This window comes from Sapajus apella, unplaced genomic scaffold (genome assembly GCF_009761245.1).
Source record: "Sapajus apella isolate SASKATOON/1434 unplaced genomic scaffold, GSC_monkey_1.0 scaffold16, whole genome shotgun sequence".
In the NCBI taxonomy this organism is placed as follows: domain Eukaryota; kingdom Metazoa; phylum Chordata; class Mammalia; order Primates; family Cebidae; genus Sapajus; species Sapajus apella.
In genome coordinates this window covers 29,868,099-29,888,769 of record NW_022436956.1, presented here as the reverse complement: position 1 = coordinate 29,888,769, position 20,671 = coordinate 29,868,099, and the positions used below count along the sequence as shown (strand labels likewise).

The 20,671-nt window shown below is 34.2% G+C and overlaps 1 protein-coding gene across 1 annotated transcript in view; it reads right to left on the bottom strand.

Annotated features, from left to right (window-relative positions):
• Nucleotides 1-221: 221 nt before the first annotated feature.
• CASP1 (caspase 1) overlaps nucleotides 222-20,671 on the bottom strand; it is a 55,050-nt gene continuing 34,600 nt past the window's right edge. The window contains exon 7 of the mRNA XM_032285726.1: nucleotides 222-295. Within this exon, the coding sequence (XP_032141617.1) occupies nucleotides 237-295 (59 nt within the window). The 3' untranslated portion in view covers nucleotides 222-236. The remainder of the gene's footprint in view (nucleotides 296-20,671) is intronic.

The following is a 20,671-nucleotide window of genomic DNA, read 5'->3' as shown; positions in this document are numbered from 1 at the left end:
AGGGATTTGAGTGTGTAACTTGGAGGAAAACATGAGTTGGTCTTCAAAAATCTTATCTAAAGTTCAATGCAGGTATCCATGCTCTAGTGGGTCAGTATGAATTTCTATATTGATAATCCAAACAAAGATATCCTGTGTTAAATCACATTTTCTGGTGTGAAAGAGCAGAAATGAATGAGATCCTTCTCTACCTAGGCTTTCTCAATAGAATAATCTTGAAAGTCTTTTGGATTTTATCAGCATAGATTTCCAGAGGCTTCTATTGAATCTTTTAACCACACCACTCCATGGTTCTCTGGAAAGATAAGATTTGGCTTTTTGAAACCCTCACATTTGAGACAGGTCTCAGTTAATTCAGAAAGCTTATTTGGCCAAGGTTAAGGATGCTCCCGCCTGTGCCCAACATGGTCAGGGACGGCTTAGTTTTACACATTTTAGGAAGACATGAGACATCGATCAATATATGTAAGAATTACACTCATTTGGTCTTGAAAGATGAAACAATGTGAAGCCAAGGCAGTAACACTCAAAATGGAAAGTGGCCTTCCTGGTAACAGACAGATGAAAGATGAACTTGCATTCCTTTGAGTTTCTAATTATCAAAAGGAGGCAATCGGATATACCTCTATTTCTGTGAGATGAGGGATGACTTTGAATAAAATGGGCTCCCAGATTTCCTTTCATATCCCCCACCCTTTTTAAAAAATCTTTTGGAGAAATCGTTTTAGAAGAAAATGAGTCTCTGGTCTAGATTTCATGTGATCTCTCATGGCTAGGATGGTTTATTCCTATACAGTATGTCCCAAAAGCTCATTTTTAGTAGGTTGTGAAGTCTCGTGTCCTATGAAGAGAAAATAGGGGGAAGAAGAGAGAAAAACAACAACAACAAAAAACCAAAAGAACACTCCTGGAAAATTGATATGGGTCACATTACTCTGAAGTCTGTCCATCAGTAGGTGGTTATGAAAGTGGCTTGTGTATGTAAATAGGTGGCTGTTATTTTCTTCTGAAGTATAAGTTTTCTAGTTTTGGTTCACAGGGCTTTAAGAAAGCACAGCTTAGTTTCAGTGACTTTCAATTTAAAAAAAAACTGAAAAAAAGAAAAAAAATGGAAATCATTATTTTGAAGACTTATAGCCAAGAAAAAATTTGAATTCAGTCCAAATGGTAGAAATAATAAAAATTGAAAAACATTAGGCAAGATTAGAATCTAACAAGGGTACTTTAGTTTTTGATACATAATTTTCCTCTCCCAGTTTCCTATTTTTGTTAAGGACAAATCTTAGTAGGACTGGTTTGTTTTATTATATTTGGCTTATTTATTTGTATACAATGCAGAATGAATAATTATTTTTTACATAGGTTTTTAAACTAGCTTTGATGGAACTTTGTTCCATAGAAGGAATTTCAGATAAGGCATTTTAAAGCTGATCCCAGCCATAGATACGTGCCATCAAATATCTATGATTTGGGTGATCATCTTTTCTTGCAGTACTGAGATAAACTTGGGGCCCTTGGACCTGTCTGAAAGTAACATTCTTTACTTACCACAAGTTAGGGACCCTGTACAGGGACAGTGTGGACAAAGGGCTTATTGGCTCCTGAAGTCAAGTTTGATTCCTTAAAGGAAAGCACACCATCCCAGTGAAAGCCTTGGTAAAATAACCAATTCCTCCAATTGTGTCGTGTTAAAAATGAAAACAGATTCTTAATATACTTATGCAAATAACTGTATTGCCATAAGTTAAGAATACTCACAAATACTTTCCAATTTCTGGAGAAATTTTCATAGGAATATACTAAATTCTTAAAAACTGTCAATAGCTAAAAAAAAAAAAGGTTTTAAGACTCTGAAAAACAAAACATGAATCAGCAAACATTTTAAGCAAAAAGTTAAAAAAGTATTAATTCAGTCCATGTAGTTAATTCCTGTTCTGCTTGATACTCAGGAACATTTTATCTCTTCATGAGTCCTGAAAGATTTTCCTCTATTCTCATGTCACAATCTCAAAAGATATCAGAAACCTGCATTCAAGAGCAACTGTTAGAGTTTTATAGTTGATTACAAAACTGCCTTCTCCAGAGGACCAAAACAAGACAATTGTCCATGGATGAAACTAAGTTTAAGGGAGCCATAGTCAAAAGACACAACTGACTAGGAAATTTGTTACCTTTGTGGCACACAATAATTTTACCATAACAATAATGATTATTGCTGATAATTTGAATGCATACTATAACATATTTATACAAATACAGCCCAAAGAAAACCAACCAGCATTTCATATTTGACAATGCTTATTGTGTAATCTTTATAGCAAATAAACCTAATTACTGCATTTTTGGACTTTAAGGTACCTAATATCTGAAAAGATTAATTAGATAAAGAAAAGACATAATTTATAATTTGATTTTGAAAAGTTTGTCAATATAAGAGGCTTAAAACACTTGGTATCACAAAATAGGGTTGCAAGTCACTGTAAAGTCATTCATTTAACCAAAGTGATAATTCAAGGATTTTTTTAAAAAGCAAAAACCTTTATTCTTTGAGAGAAGAGACTTAATTTTCCAAACAAGAAGCCCCAATAAAAACAGAATAAAGCTAATTAATTTTTTCTTCAAAATTTTGTGAACAATCTATAAAATTTAATCTCCATCGTAAAATATAACATGCATAACTCTTTTATAACCTTTATAACCTTAAGGAGTAGGTTAATGCTTCAAGAAAACCTCGTTAATCTGACACAGGGGTTCATATGCTGGTTTTGCATCACTGTGTCTTTGACATTAATGATTAAGTTATAGAGAAACTGAATTTATTTTATCTTTCAAAAGCATCCCTTATAATCTTATGCATCCACCTCTTCCGTGAGTCCTTGGGCCCTGAGGAGTGGAATGCCTTTAATTTCTGGCCCTGTGTCTCAAGAATTCAGTTTATTTTTATTGGCATCTTCTACATGGCCTGAAGGTGAGGCTCTAATTGTTGTCAGTGTTTCAGATTTCATATGACTTGGGGTCCTTTTTAGACCCAAGAGTCAAAGCCTAATATCCAATGTCACAAAGACTTTAAAAAGCACATACCAAAAAATACATGGATGTAATAACCTTAATAAAAAAGAAAATAATCTCAGTTTTTTTCAAAGAAAACCAAAACTTGATAATAATGCCATAGCTTGATTATATTAACATTTTTGTTTTTTCTTATAAATCCCCTTATTGTGGCTTACACTGATCATTCCTACCATACTTTTACTTTCTAGTTTTTCCTGAATATCCCTCCTTATTAAACAACCAGTCATTTTATTTTAGGGCTAAATTTAATAATATAAGATTCTCATATAAAATTATTACCCTTTAAGCTTTCTTACCACAAAAGAACCCTCTTTATTTTTATAACTTTCTCAACATCTTTTTATTTGTTGGTTCCTTTTACCTTGTTTTATACATAACCCCTATATAAGCTTTTAATTAGACAAAACTTGTTCAACTTTTTTTCTTTAGAAAGAACACACTTGATTTTCCTACAATATATATTTATTAAAAAATACTCTAATAATGATATATCTATTATTTAATTTAATATAACTTTATATTCTAAATTAAGAAAAGTTTGCCTACAAATATTTATCTTATTACATTTACCTAATTATTTTATTTTAATTGTTTATCAAGATTATTTATGAAAACTGTGATAGTCATAATTTAAAGTTATGGAACCACCATTTGCAAAAATATAACTGAGGTAGTGAAAAAGATATAACCTAGCTGACTCCATCTTGCTTCTAACCTCTAAGGTTTCTTTGTTCATTCCTGGACTTTAGGAGCAACTTAGTTTACAGTTTAGTTTTGAAACAAAAGTGATAATAACTCTTTCCCAAAACAAATCTCTTTACTGCCTGTGGACAAGACTGCCTGAAGCCACAAGATTAGAAGTCATGGTAATATTAATAAATTTAAGATGCAACTATTTTTATTAAACCAATATTAATGTCTTACTTATTAAAAGTTTTGAACATAGTTTATAGTTTTGTAACCCCTATGCCAATTTTTTATACATTCTAGTATTTGGCAGGGAGAAGTATGAAATTTCCTGATTAATAAATGCAAACCAAAAATGTATGCTGGAAATTCTTAAGTCACAGCTAATATTACTTTACCAATAATTTTAAAGCTGGCTTATTTATTAAAGATTTTACTTAAGTTACATAAACTTGAAAAAGCATTTGACTATTCTTTCCTTTTTTTCTGATAACATATTTAATGTAAACGATTTATTTTTCTTTAATCCAATTATTTATGTATTTTCAGTAGTGAAACGTGTACAAAACACATATATATATTCACATATTAGGCATGCTGATGGAAGTACATTTTATCAATTTATGAAGACTTCTTTTTTTTCTATCATAGAATTTTAGATTCTTGATAGACCTATGCAGTTATTAGCTAAATAGCCTTAAATTTACATGTAAAAGGAAACAGTTCAGTTGAAAATTCAATAGCAAAATATAAAAGTCTGTTGGTAATACAGGGAGATGCTTTTACAGTGCCCTCATTTTTTTAAACAAAGACATTTCTGAGTGTCTAAACTGCATGCTTCTTTAAAAACCTAAGAGTAGCCTCTGTTGCAAAAGCTATTTTAGTCAAAAACTCTGGTGAAAACAGAATTCAATAAACTGAGAAGACAGAAAAAACACTTTTGCATAAAAAAGAAGATAAGGTTTTAGAGAGAATAACAAACAATCAAAAACAAAAGCAGAAACAGAAACAAAACCGTGTAGGCCTTTTAATACAAACATTCACGTACACACACACATCCTCCATGTTAGCCTTTTAATTAAGCACACTTTTAACCATTGAGGTCCTTAAAAAATATCTTTTTAAACCTCATTACCATATTTCAACTATGACAAAATGCTTCTCTTATTTCTTTGAAGTGGAAAATTCCATACTCATGGACTAGAAGGTTTGAAGTTGGTCAAATCCCATAAGGGAAAGAATGGAAATACACACAAAACCCCAACAAGACAGAAATAAACAATAAAAGCAGTTAAGCAAATCTAACAATTGTCATGCAAATTATATAATTTCTGAGTGCTCTAAGTATAAGCAGAAATTCACATCAGCTGGTTATTAATGTTAACTTTAGTTGTTTAAAAAGCATTTACAAGACGGAATCCCAAACCAGTTTTTTACCTAGCAATGTGTCTCAGGCAGTAGACTCTCTCTACATAATCCTAGAAGTAGGAAAAAGCAACAAAAACTTATCTGTTGGAAGTGAGCTCAAACTCCATAAAGGAGTTACCTGCCTTCCATCATCATGGAAGCAGAAAGATTTACATTCTTTGTTGGAAGCAAGTAAAAGTCAAAAAAAAAAAAATAAATGGGGGGAGTTATACAGCAAAATAAACATTAGATCTCAACCAAATTTTGGGAGATCAGGAATTCTCTGGAGGTGGTTCTGTCAGACCTCAGCAAATTGTCCAGTTGTTTGTGCCATAAAGTTAGCTCATGCTGGTACCAAGCACAGTTAAGAGATTTGTCAGAGGTCAGGGCATTTCCACTCAGAGTCCCCGCATGGTTACCAAAATTTGAACCCTGAAAATTTGAAACAGGTTTCAGTTAATTTAAAAAGTTTATTTGCCAAGGTTGAGGTTTCAGTTAATTTAAAAGTTTATTTGCCAAGGTTGAGGATGCATGCCCATGACACAGACTTAGGAAATCCTGATGACATGTGCCCAAGGTAGTTGGGGCACAGCTTTCTTTTATACATTTTAGGGAAACATGAGACATCAATCAACATATGTAAGAAATGCATTAGTTCAGTCTGAAAAGGCAGGATAACATGAAGCAAAGGCAGGAAAACTCCAAGTGGGGAAGGGGCTCCCTTGTAACAAGTGAAAGACAAAATTACATTCTTTTGAGTTTGTGATTAGCTTTTCCAAAGGAGGCTATCAAAATGAATGTATTTCAGTGAGAATAGAGGTGACATAGAATAGAATGGGAAGCAGGTTGGCCCTAAGCAGTTCCAAGCTTAACATTTTCCTTTAACTTAGTGATTTGGGGGCCCCAAGATTTATTTTCCTTTCATAGCTTCTTACTACTACCAATTGCCAAGTGAACCACATTCTCCTCATAATTTGATTCCATATTTATTAATGTGTTTGCTCTGTCATTAATTCACATGCTCATCTACACATACATCCCAGTCACAATCTTTTCAAAAATTCATATAGTTTCTAACCCTCAAATTCTAACAACATCCAGGCATCAAAGATTTAAGTTTGAATATAGAACTGTCAACAAAAAGAGAAAAAGAGTCAAACTCTATAAAATATTGGAACAGATTTATTCTGAGCCAAATATGAGTGACCATGTCCCATGACAGCTATCAGGAGGTCCTAAGAACATGTGCCTGAGGTGATTGGGATGCAGCTTGGTTTTATACATTTTAGGGAGGCATGAGACCTCAATCAAATACATTTAAGAAATATAATTGTTTGGCCCAGAAAGTTGGGACATCTCAAAGTGAGTGGCTTCCAGGCTATAGGTAAATTTTAAAGTTTTCCGGTTGACAATTGGTTGAGATTGTCTAAAGACCTAGGACTGATAGAAACAAAATGTTCAGGTTAAGATAAAAAATTGTGGAGACCAAAGTCCTTTTGAAGTCTTGTAATGGCTGGTCTTAGCGACAATAGATGACAAATGTTTCCTATTCTTTAAAAGATGACAGTCTCTTAGTTAATTTCCTCAGAATTGGGAGGCATGGGAAAAAACTATCTATGTTAATAGAGATTCTTTGCAGATGCAAATTCCCCCACCCCTACAAAGAACAGCTTCACAAGGGCCACTTCAAAATGTGGCAAATAAACGTATTTTGAGGTAAAATATTTTGACTTTCCTCTTTGTCACATAATGTTATGTCAGAGTAAGATTCAAAAGTAAGTCACAATATTCGAGTTCAAGAAAATCCACTTGATGAGAATTTGTGGTTTGTAGGATATAACTTCACAGACCCTTTAGATAGGAATTTGGGCAAGACAAAAAAATCAGAGTTTAGTCCTCAGAACAAATATCTACCAACCACCTATACAATTCACAGAAGCCACAATCTTAAATATTGACAGTATGTGTTTTTTGACAGTAAAAGACAGGAATAAAGAAACTGAAAAATCCTGGAGGCATACAGATGAAGTCTATAGTTGACTAGTTCATATCTCTAGTCTTCAGAACACCATAATTTTGATTTCATTAGAATTAAGGCATGGAGAGTTAAATAACATTTACAGTTTGACAATTATAAGAGTTATTCATATGTCAGAACAGAAAAATGAACCTATTTCATTAGGGCACTAACTAAAAATATGAAGAAAAATTATAACCTGGTACTTTCTAGAAGATTATGGTAGCCAATAAATAATAATTTAATCTGCACTCAAATAAGTTAGGGCTGAAATCTAGTATCAGATGTTACAGGTTTTTGGGAAACAATTTCTCTAGCAGCTTTTAAAAATTATTATTAAACAGAAAATTATAGCAACTTAGGTTCTTGGCTTTCCAACCCTGAAGAATAGGAAAGGGGACCTCGGTGTTGTAGTGTTACAGCTCAGATAGGACTCATGGACCCAAAGAGTGTGTGGCAGTGCAGTTTATTAGGCAGAGCCAAAGGACAGCTCCCACACCCATAAGGGGACCTGGAGGGGGTGCAGCTGCAGGCTTGGGAGGCTGGAAATTATATCACTGAGTTATTCCCTCCCTGTTCTTGTTCTCATTCAATGAGAGGGGTTCTATCAAACTTTCTCTGGATTAATTGATCTTTGAATCCTTTACCGTCTTGTTTACTGTTTTCAAACCCTGTGTCAAGGGGCCTCCCTTCCAGGGGCCAGAGGGGGAAAAGTATCTGCCCTTAAACAAAGCCCCTAAGAGCCAGAGGTGGGAAAACTGGAGACAAAGCCCCTAGCCAGTCACAGGCGGAAGAAGTCCTGCGCTGGAAACAAAGTCCCTAGCTGACTTGGGAAGTCCCTCTAACATAGTCCCTCGAAAGGGGTTACAACTACCTTATATAAACCTTCTTTAAACATCTTAAATTTTGTAATTCTGCTAACCTGTATGTTTTTATGTTCTGGTCTCAGGAACCCTTTTTTACCCGCAGACCATTTTACCTTTTCTGGTGAAAAGGGTTAAGGTTCCCAGCAGGTAGTTGCATCTGTAAGACCTATGAGGGACAGCAAATTTGATAAGGCTTCCTAAACAGTCCTATGGTTCTGTGGGAGGGCATCCATGTAAAAGGGGCTCCATTAATTCCCAAATTTACCATGACCTGGGTAATAGGCATATTTGGTGGGAAGATATTCCAGTTATCATAAACCCAGTCCAGCATGGTTTGGATATGAATCATATTAACTGCTTCATCTGATATTTTATAGGGAGAGTTGGACAATCCCCTTTTCAGGGAAAACAGACCTTACAAGGGCATTATCCAACCCACTAGGCTGATTGCTTCTCAAGAATAACACCCTGTGCATTTGGAACACATATACTTAGTGATTGTTCAGTAATGAGCTGTGGGTCCTACATTAATCCAAATGAGCTCTTAAATTCTGTATTATTTAAAATTAAGAATTCCGTCTTTACAATCCACTATAGTAGAGTTTTTTTTTTCTTTTTTTTTTTTTAGATGCTGAATGATACTAATGTACAGAATGGAACAATTCCTTTATATTACACCCTCTGGCTTTTAATGGTTACTTGGTTTTACTCTTTCCCCATATCAACTATTTTCTTGGTAACCACAGAGCTCAGAGTCAACTTTTGTTGCCCTAGCTTTTATTTTTTTTAACCCATTTTATTTTATGTGTATAATTTCCTTCATTATAAAGCAACACTTAGTATTTTAACCAAAAATTAACTTACATTTTTGTTTGAAAATTGGCATCCTTGTGTTCTATAAAATTTCACGAGAAGCATATCTTAGGATCTTATTATTTTACCTTTTAGTAACCTAAATTTCCAGTGAAATAAATAATCTGAGGTTTTAACATGACTTTAAGATTTTGAATTACTGGTGAGAGTTTTGAGATTAAATTTACCAAATTTATTTTACCAAAGATTACCAAGGTCATGTGAATTAAAAAGGATCTTAGATAGCTTCTACCAATCTGATAAACACTTACATTATTTAAGTTACTTGATTAGAGCTCTTTCATATAGTTTGGTAGTAAAATATTACTTTCACATGACACATATAAAGGTAAAGACATAACAGGCATGCAGAATAAAAAGGCAGGTCAAAAAGTGATTTTATTTGCCTGTTTAAAAATAATTTATCCCACTTGCTTTAGATAATAAAAGTTACAAGAGCCAATGAAAGTGAAGGAGAGAGTCATCATTGAATGTCTTTTTATAAGAGAAAGAATTGAACTTCTAACTATCAATCTGAAAAATGTTAAAGAGACAGATTATATAATTTTAAAAATTAAAAACTTTTTGCATTAAAAGCAAGTCAAGTATTTGTAAAAATATCATTTTAACTAATTATTTACTATTGTATTAGCCTATTCTTAATATCAAAGACCCATTTCTAGAAAGACTATTATAATTTCTTCTTAATCATGGCCAACTGAATTATACAACCCCTTTGAAATTTCCTTTTTAAATGAGAGGACACAAGCAAATGGAGAAACATTTGATATTCTAATTGATAGATTCAATGCTATTCCCATCAAACTATCATTGACATTCTTCACAGAATTAGAAAAAACTACTTCCTATTTCATATGGAACCAAAAAAGAGCCCATATATCCAAGACAGTTCTAACTAAAACAAAAAAGCTGGAAGTATCATGCGACCTGACTTTAAACTATACTACAAGGCTACAGTAATTAAAACAGCATGATACTGGTACCAAAACTAACAGATAGACCAATGGAACAAAAGAGAGACCTCAGAAATAATACCACAGATCTTCAGCCATCTGATCGTCAACAAATCTGACAAAAAAACAAGTAACAGGAAAGGATTTTGGATTCAATAAATGGTACTGGGAAAACTGGCTAGCTATATGCAGAAAACTGAAACTGGACCTTTTCCTTGCACCTTATAAAAAATTAACTCAAGATGAGTTAAAGACTTAAATATAAAACCTCAAACCATAAAAACCCTAGAAGAAAACCTAGGCAATTCAGGACATAAGCATGAGCAAAAACTTCAAGACTAAAACACCAAAAGCTATTGCAACAAAAGCAAAAATTGACAAATGGGGTCTAATAAACTAAAGAGCTTCTGCACAGCAAAAGAAAGCACAAAAAATTAGCTGGGCATGGTAGCACGTGCCTGTAATCCCAGCTACTCAGGAGGCTGAGGCAGGAGAATTGCCTGAACCCAGGAGGTGGAGGTTGCGGTGAGCCGAGATTGCGCCATTGCACTCCAGCCTGGGTAACAAGAGCGAAACTCCATCTCAAAAAAAAAAAAATTGTATCATGAGAGTGAACAGGCAACCTACAGAATGGGAGAAAAGTTTTGCAATCTACCCATCTGACAAAGGTTTGATATCCAAAATCTGCAAGCAACTTAAACAAATTTACAAGAAAAAAAAATCCAAAAGTGGTCAAAGGATATGATCAGACATTTGTCAAAAGAAGATATTTATGCAGCCAACAACCATTAAAAAAAAAGCTCAACATCACTGGTCATTAGAGAAATGCAATTCTAAACCACAATGAGATACCATCTCATTTCAGTCAGAACACTGATTATTAAAAAGTCAAGAAACAATAGATGCTGGTAAGGCTGTGGAGAAATAGAAACATTTTTAACCTGTTGGTGGGAATGTAAATTAATTCAACCATTGTTGAAGACAGAGTGGCAATTCCTCAAAGATCTAGAACCAGAAATACAATTTGATCCAGCAATCCCATTACTGCACATATATCCAAAGAGATATGAATTGTCCTACTATAAAGACACATGCAGATTTATGTTTATTGCTGCACTATTTACAATAGCAAAGACATGAAATCAACCCAAATGCCCATCAGTGATAGACTGGATAAAGAAAATGTGATACATATATACCATGGAATATTTCGCAGCCATGAAAAGGAATGAGATCATGTCCTTTGCAGGAACATGGATGAAGCTTGAAGCTATCATCCTCAGCAAACTAACACAGGAGCAGAAAGCCAAACACTGCATGTTCTCACTAATAAGTGAGAGTTGAACAATGAGAACACATGGACACAGGGAGGAAAACAAGACACACTGGGATCTTTTAGGGAGTGGAGTGAGAAAAGAGGGAAACTAGAGGATGGGTCAGTAGGTGCAGCAAACCACCATGGAACATGTATGCCTGTGTAATAAACCTGCATGTTCTGTACATATATCTCAGAACTTAAATTACAATAAAAAAATAAAATTTGTTTTTTTACTAAACTTATTACAATTTATATAAACCATTTACAATGTGCTTCCACATTCTTTTATCTTAAATATTCCTCTTTCTTGAACAACCCAGTTATTTTATTTCAGGACAAAAATTCACTGTACAAGATGCTTTTTTATGTAAAATTACTTTCCTTTTTAGTTTCTTTACATAAAATACTTTCTACATCTTTAATTTTCTTTACATCTTTTATTTCCTGATTCCTTTACCTTGTTTTGTATATAACCCTTAAATAAGCTTTGAATTAGACATTTACCTTTAATGGGTACATTAAAAAAAGTTCTCTTATAATTCTTAAATTGGAAATAGCCCAGATACTTAATATCAAATAATAGCCTTGTATCCTAAACTATGAGAAGTTTGTTTACAAGTACTTATTATATTACATTTATCTGATTAATTTAATGGTTTACCTAGACTACTTATAAAAACTATAGTAGCCAATATTTAAAGTTATTTTTCTGTGAGCTATTTTCATAGCTGTGATTTTCGGGTATTTACTTATGTAATAAAACTTATGGCTAACTTTAAGTTATTTACACCAATAACTCAGGATTTAGCTGTTTTCATTAAGTCAAATAATATTTTATAAGCATGCACAAACAAAGATCATTCTGTCTTGGGCTGGATTTTATAGTTTGTAACCCTGAAGGCAAATCTTACAGTATTTTGTGGGAATAAACATGAAACCACTTGATTAATAAATATAAATAAAATGTTAACAATTCTTAAGGCATTGCTAATATTATTTGTCAATAATTTTAAAGCGAGCTTATTTTTTAAAGGTTTTACTTAAATCACATGAACTTAAAAAAGCATTTGACTAGCCTTTTAAATGTTAGATTTAAGCCAATTAATTAGAACTCTTTATGTATTTTTAGTAGCAAAACACTGTGAACACAACACCTAATATATAGGCATATTTGTTATGATGATAGAAATCCATCTTATAGATTCCTAAAGACCTCCTTTTTTTTCTGTCTTATCCTAGGCAGTTGTCAGCTAAATAGCCTTAAATTTGCATATTGAAGGAAACTCTGGTGAAAAATCAGATAGCAAAATTTACATTATAAGGTATAAAGAGAAAGTCTGCTGTGCTAGAGGAAAATTAAAAGAGATTTAATTGCCAATTGAACATAAATTATAGAATTCTATTATAAAGGCCTTTAAATATGTACACACATATACAGACACACATAAGCACATGAAGTTCCCATACCTGTTGCTTCAGTGCTTTAACCTTGAGATGAATGCAAATTTGCCAGCTTGTAAAAAAAAAGAAAGGAAAAGAAAACAACAACAACAAAAAAAAAACCTTTTTGATCCAAACTGTGGTTTGTATCTCAGTACTGTTTACAATAGCAAAGACCTGGAACCAACCCAAATGCCCATCAATAATAGACTGGACAAGGAAATTGTGGCACATATACACCATGGAATACTATGCAGCCATAAAAATCCATGAGTTCATGTCCTTTGTAGGGACATGGATGAATCTGGAAGCCATCATTCTCAACAAACTGACACAAGAACAGAAAATCAAACACCACATGTTCTCACTCACAGGCAGGTGTTGAACAATGAGAACACATGGACACAGGGAAAGGAGCATCACATACTGGGGTCCGTTGGCAGGCACTAGGGGAGGGACAGCGGGGTGTAGGGAGGTTGGGGAGGGATAACGGGGAGAAATGCCAGATATAGGTGACAGGGGGATGGAGGCAGCAAACCACATTGCCATGTATGTACCTATGCAACAGTCCTGCATGATCTGCATATGTACCCCAAAACCTAAAGTACAATAAAAAAATATAAATAAAAAACAAATAAAAAACAAAAAAGATTAATAGCAAAAAAGAAAGAAAGAAAAGTAATGAGATTTAAAGCAGGCAGAAAAGAAAATAGAACCTAGGAACTCTATAGTTTGTGGTTCAACCTTAGAGCTCTTTCTTCTTAATGTAAATGTGCACAAAGACCATATTACTTCCATTTCACATAAACTCTGGCAAGTAGAGGATCCATAAAACATACAAAGTGCTCAAAATAGGGTTTTCCTCTTTGTTTTCTACTCATTCTTTGATTATTTGTTCCTGCTTTTATTTATTTGTTTTTTTAAAGGAGAAACTGAGCTGTGGCCTAGGGTTTTTGGATGGTGGATTGATTTGTACTGCTCGTGAGCAGGACTCAACAGTGTGTCACCACTGAGTCATGTCTACCCTTGTGCATGTCTCAGTTTCTCTCTCTAGAGGTCTGTGACCACTGAGAGGGCTCAAAACACTGGATGATCAGCCTGATAAGCATTTCCTGGACTAGCCATTTTTAAAAAAATAATTTTTGTTGGAGATTTTTATGCAGGACCACTGCATGTTACAGGGTGTCAACCTCCTAGACACTTCTATGAGGGCCCCAGTCTGACACAGGAACAGAAAATCAAACACCACATGTTCTCACTCAGAGGCAGGTGTTGAACAATGAGAACACATGGACACAGGGAAAGGAGCATCACATACTGGGGTCTGTTGGCAGGCACTAGGGGAGGGACAGCGGGGTGTAGGGAGGTTGGGGAGGGATAAGAGGTACCTTTTGGCTGGGAGGAGCAAATGCCCTTTCTCTTCAGAGTTCAGAAAACTCAGTTTCTCATTAACCATTGAAATTAACAATTCAGTTCCTCATACAAATGTTCAGAAAAACTGAATTAAGATTGATTTTTGGGAGACAAAGCAATGGAGAGGATCCTTTAGCAAGCATCTCTAAACTAGAATTAAAATCCTTAAACAACTTTCTAGGGGAAGAACCAGCTAAGAGTAAATCAAAGACGATTAAACAAATGAATTCCAGGGCTCAGGAGGACTTACCAGTTCCACCAGAGGAGAAGCTTGAAGTCAGGTAGACCTCAGTGGGCCCTGCTGCTATGTAGCTCCAGTTTGGGCAACTTCTTGGGGGTTCTGAGTCTTATCTGATATGCCACGTATAGAAGCACCAAATTATTGCCAATGAATAGAGTAAAACTCTGTAAAATATTTGAACAGATTTATTCTGGGTCAAATATGAGTGACCATGGCCCATGTCACAGCCCTCAGGAGGTCCTGAGAACATGTGTCTGATGTGGTTGGGGTGCAGCTTGAGATATCAATCAAATACATTTGAGAAATACATTGGTTTGGTCCAAAAGTTTTACACCTTTTGGAAAACTCAAAGTGGGGGATTTTCTCACATAAACCTCTGTGAAAACTCTTCCTCATATGCTTGTGAAAGCAATGTTTATGCTATGAAGTCATCTAGTGGGCACCTTGGTTTTTGCATTGATTATTCTATTTCATATTCATTCTAGTTCATATACTCACTATTCTTCTTCTTCCTCCCCATATGGATATGTACTAAGAAGAAATCCTGAGGGTTGGCACGAAGGCTCATTAAAATAATGTCTAAGGCTTAATACTATGACTAATAAGTAAATAAATAGGTAGACATATATCTTTTAAAGAAATATTTAAATAAAGTCCTACTCCAATTAAATTTATCCTACAGTTTGAATCTTTTGAAATACACTTATATTGTAAATATCTCGCCTATTGATCATTTTCTGGATGTTTTATAATGTATGGCCTTGAAAATCTCCCTATGTTTTTGTCTGAAATGTTTATAAAAACACAGATTCAACTATATGGAAGTAGATCCCTGTTGCACCACTAGAAATCTCCTCTGGCTTGGAATGTGTTCCATTAGCAGCGAATTGATTCAATGATGTTAATGACTAGATCAGGATTGTCCTCCTAACAATGTATTTCCTATTTTATGGCTTCACACATAGATGATGCTGTAAGGAACACCAAGTGGGACAAGAGGACTACCCAGACACTCTCAGTATCTACAATGAGACCCAACAAGACACATCTCTGTTTTCTGGGCACTCAGCTAGTCTATGTTGCCAATGACTCTAGCAGTTAGGCATGACCATATCACTGGTTTCTAACTAATGGAATGCAAGCACAAGTATGGGGTGACACCACCAGGCTAAACATAGAAAAATCTCCTAAAGGTAATCCTCTATATTCTTTCCAATGCCACTAACTGGATGGTTACAATCACAGTCATTTTAACATAGCCATGTTGGAGAGTATCACAGCATTATAATGGAAGCATTCTAAGCATCTGGGTTAGCATGTGGAGAAGAGCCTCCTACTAATCAGGAATAACAATTTTAGAATTTTCATGGATAAGAAATAATTTTCTATGATATCTGAGCCATTATAAATGTCTGACTTTGTTAAAACATCCCACACTAACTGATACAGGTGTGGGCACTCTCATTTATAGCCCTAAATTATTGGAATGCTTTAATTTCAGGATATTTTTAATTACTTTCATTTATGATTTATGTATTCATGTGAGTGCAATAAAATGGGAACATTGTCTTGCTCGTTTTTCTCTATTTAGTCCATAGAACATGGTATGGAATACAGTTGGCATGTGATAAAAATTTTTTAGTGGCCTAGTAACAATAATTCTCATGAAATTATTTAGTGAAGTGTTCTTTTAACAAATATTTATCAAATGCGCACTCTGAGGCAACCACCTCTTAGACGAGACCATACCTATGAATAAGTCAGACATTTTAAAATTTTATCTTAAAGCTTAAAGTCCATTGGGGGAAATTGATTTTTTTAAAATTACCAAAACATGTAGTAAGAGACATTGCTAAAGAATTATAGGGAACTTTAAGAATGGAGGCTCTGAACATAGGAGTAGAAGTAGACATGGAGAGAGATCCAAATTTGAAGAATAAATCCATAAACTTTACAAGGTCTTTAATGTTGGATGTGAGTGAGAAGACAGAGCCCAAGATGAGTTGTTTCTGGTTTGTATAACTTAACCAAGACAGGAGAAATGAAAGAGAAGCAGCGTCGGGGAAGAATGGCATATTCAGCTGTGGGAATGTTCAGACAAAGGTGTTTCTGTGAGATGTGAGTGAATATGTTCAGCAGACACTTGAATTTTGAAGTCTGGCACTTAAGTGGGTAATCAGGATTTAATACACAAATTCAAAATTTATTTATATGGACGTATACACAGGGATAGTAAAACTATGGGACTAGCCTCTGTGGAAGCAGAATAGATTAAGAAGAGAATAAAGTATATGATCAATCTATGAGAATTACCTATAGCCCTCTCACCCTGGGTTTACCATAGTATTCAATATCAAGGAAGATGAGATTCAAAGAACTATTTCTTTAGAAGCATCATTACCTGAGAAAGGAGAAAACACTTCTTAAGAGTCTTGTGCATTGAGGTCATTTCCAAATAGTGGACCTAAAGAAAGATTGACATTGAAATAGTAATTTATCATCTCTGAAGAACTTTACCCCAATGTGTTGGATACTCTCCACTGAATTGTTTTTCCACATGCCTAACCAATTGATAATAAATCCTGTTCAAGATATGTCACCACATTACTTGGGAAGCAAGAGGCTCTACACATGAATGACTAGACAGTTTTTTAATAGCTAAGAGAAGAGAATATCGGTGAGTGACACCTTTGATCTCTGTTTTGTATGGTGAAAGTGGAATCAAGACATCATCAGATCTAGAATCAATAATTCTCTTGACATGTGTATGTCAAGGTGGCTCCCGAGGCAACAAAGGCATGTGAAAGTAAAGTTGCCTAACTCAGTGCTGACATTGGCTTTGAAGAAAACTATGTGTGGGGGAAGTTTTCTGTGCTTGGACCCCTAGTTTTGCTTAGATTTATCACAGAAAACAGGCTAGGTGAACAATTGACCAAATCAGTAGGAATGAACCCTAGTTCCAAGCTTGAGATGAATCGGTGACATCTCAGAGGAATCTATTTAGAACCTGGGAGGAATGAGGAGTCACATAAATGCTGGAACTTACAATGATTTTTATCTGTTTATGTTAAAGGTGAGGGTTAATAGGAATGTGTTCTTCATCCTAAAATGATAGATATTTCTGCAAAGTCAATAATATTCCCTTATGTTTCTGAAAATTTTTCAAATTTATTTCTCACTGATATTAATAATCTCCCCTCTAGTGAACTAGTAAAATTTCTGTGGTCCAGAGGGACTTATGACACATATGTTAGATAATTTTATAAGTTGAATGTTGTAGAGTATATGAAAGTTATAGGCAAATATGCTGTAAACTTTATTATGTAAATTTCATGTCCCAACCATTCTCTATTCTCTATACTATGTCCTCTATTCTCTACCTATATCTCTATGTCTTATGCTATGACACTGTGAGCAAAATGGAAATAAAATTAATAATAATAATAATAATATGCAGTTAACATTACTCCGTTCTTTTGGGACTATCATTATCACCCATGGTTTGCAATATTGTACTAGCATGTAACCTCTCCCCCGATATCTTCCAGAGTGATTCTTTAAAAATGAAAATTTTATCACTTCATTGCTTAAAGCCCACTAGAATTTCTTATTACTATTAGTATGAAGGAGCACATAAGGCCTCAGATATTCTGGTCCTGGTCCCTCCCTTGCTTCCCAACTTCCCCAATGGCATCTCTCCTGATGCTGTGTTCCAGTTATTAAGTCCTCTCTCCAAAGCTGCATTTAGTCTGTAAGTTGTCTATACACACTGCTTTTCCTGTCTAGAATGTTCCTCTTTTACCCTTGACCTACACTCCTTTATTTTCCAAATATAAGCATAAGTGTTTCTTTAAAGGCTTTATCACAGTGGACAATCAGTATTTATTCTTGCTACATTGTGCCTGCATTTTTTTCTCCCAATTAATATCTGCCTTTATGGGCTGACTATAAACACCATAAGGTTTACTAGCCATGTCTGCTTTAATTGTGTGCATCACATGTCCTGAGTCTAGCCTACTCATAGCACACAGTTACAAGTACAAAACAAAAAAGAAAAAAGATAAAAAGGAATTTGCATATTAGACTATATTTCTGCAACTAAATTAAACAATCCTTCAGAATATGCATCAGGCTTTATATGCCATTTTAACTTCCTTAAGAGCTAGATCTCTTCTTCCAGCTAAGTTCTAAAAAGTATATGGTGGGTAATAAGACAGAGGATAACTGGGGAAGCTATCTGAGTAGGGAACAAGAAGAAACATGTTTAGCCAGAGCAGAGAACAAATGCAAAGTTTTGCTGTGTATGTGATTATTTTGTTTAGTTTTACTCAAGCAACTAAGCAGATAGTGATGCCATCATCAAACTGGGAAAGAATGGAATTAATAAGCTTGTTTTGGTAGGACTCAGAGAAAGAAAAAGTAATGAAAAATTAGAAATTTTATTTTAAGTTTCTTAAATTTGAGCTACCTATTAGTTATACAGGAGACAGGTAAATAGAAAATTTTATATATGAAACAGGAACTCGGTTTTTATAGAGTTCTGTGTAGTCTTATGGTCCTTGTGAAGGGTCAAAGATACATATAATAATACTAGACACCCATTAAGTGTTTGATGTTAAAGTAATTTAAATAGCCTAGAAAACACTATTATTAACCAAATAATACTAACCAAAATTAGTAATTGACTAGAATAGTTCTGAGGAATCAAAGGAGTACTCAAAACCTAACCACAGAAATTATATTACTTGATTTCTTTTGTACATGAAAAAAGGACTGTCACCTTTTGAAAATATTTGGGTAGCTAAAACATAAGTTTCTACGTTTTATGCCTTTCAAGGAAGTCAATAACCAGATGAGACTAGGTTACTTTCCCTAATAACTAGTTTTTCTAAGAACTCTATTAGTGAACAAATGACACATATAAGATGTGTTGTGTATGTGTCCCCAAACATGTGACCATTACTTTATTTTGCACCTTTATTGTTTGAAATATTCAATATTATTGCACCTATTTTATTTAATTTAAAGAGTATGTGACAGTGTACTCTTTTTAAAGAGCACTTACATAAATGTAAACATATCCAATTTTCCATATTTCCCCCATAGTGCACAAAATTTAACTAAAAAGTATTTGTTTTTGTTAAAGTTATTCTGAATCAATTCAGAAAAAAGGCCAAATGTTACAAAATACATTTTTTTTTGCTTGTCTCATTTTAATTTTTGCATCATTTTTTCCCCTAATTACATTCAACATTTGTAAAATGATTTTGTGGAAATTAATTTTATCATGAAAACTTTTTAAGTATGCCATGCTCCACACTTTCATTTAGGGTTTTGTTCTTTATAAAAATAGTATGGCCATAAATTCAAAAATAAAGACCTATATATAGGATACTTAATATCCCAAACAAGTTGAACTGTATGTAAGACTAATCAGAGTTTTTGACAGAAAGCAATATTTGTGTCTTAGACTCCAGAAACATCTGTCTCAGCCTTGTTTGGTGCCAAGGAAAAATTCTTTAACATAAAGACATAGAATGGCTGAATGTATGAAAAAATGAGACTCAATGACCTGTTGCCTACAAGAAACATACTTTACACAGACTGAAAATAAAGAGAATGAAAATAGATATTTCATGCCAATGGAAACCAAAAGGAACAGGAGCAGCTATACTTATATCAGACAAAATATATTTCAATACAAAAACTGTAAGGAAACACAAAAAGGTCATTATATAATGATAAAGAGATCAACCCACAACAGGATATAATGATTATAAATATATATGTATTCAACATGCTAGCACCTGGATATATAAAGCAAGCATTATTGGAGCTAAAGACAGAGGTTGACTTCAATACAAAAATAGCTGGAGACTTCAACACCCTACTTTCAGCATATGACAGATCTCTCAGACAGAAATCCAACAACAAAAAATATTAGACATCATCTGCACTATAGAGCAACTGCTATACCTAGAGAACACTTTATTGACTGAAGAACACATATTGATCTCCTAAGCACAAGGATCATTGTCAAGAATAGGCCAACCAAAAAGTTTTAAACATTCAAAAAAATTGAAATAAAATTAAGCATCTCCTCTGAGAACAGTAAAATAAAACTAGAAATCAACAACAAGACAAATTTTGAAAACTATACAAATACATGGCAATTAAACAATATGTCTCTGAATGACCAGTGGGTCAACGAAGAAATCAGAAAGAAGGCCGGACATGGTGGCTTACACCTGTAATCCCAATTTCCCATCTTTTTTCCTTTTCACACAATAAACCCTGCCCTCCTTGCCTTTCAGATTGTCTGCAAGTCTAATTTTTTCTGGTCGTGTGACAAGGACCCCATCTTTAGCTGAACTAAGGAGAAAG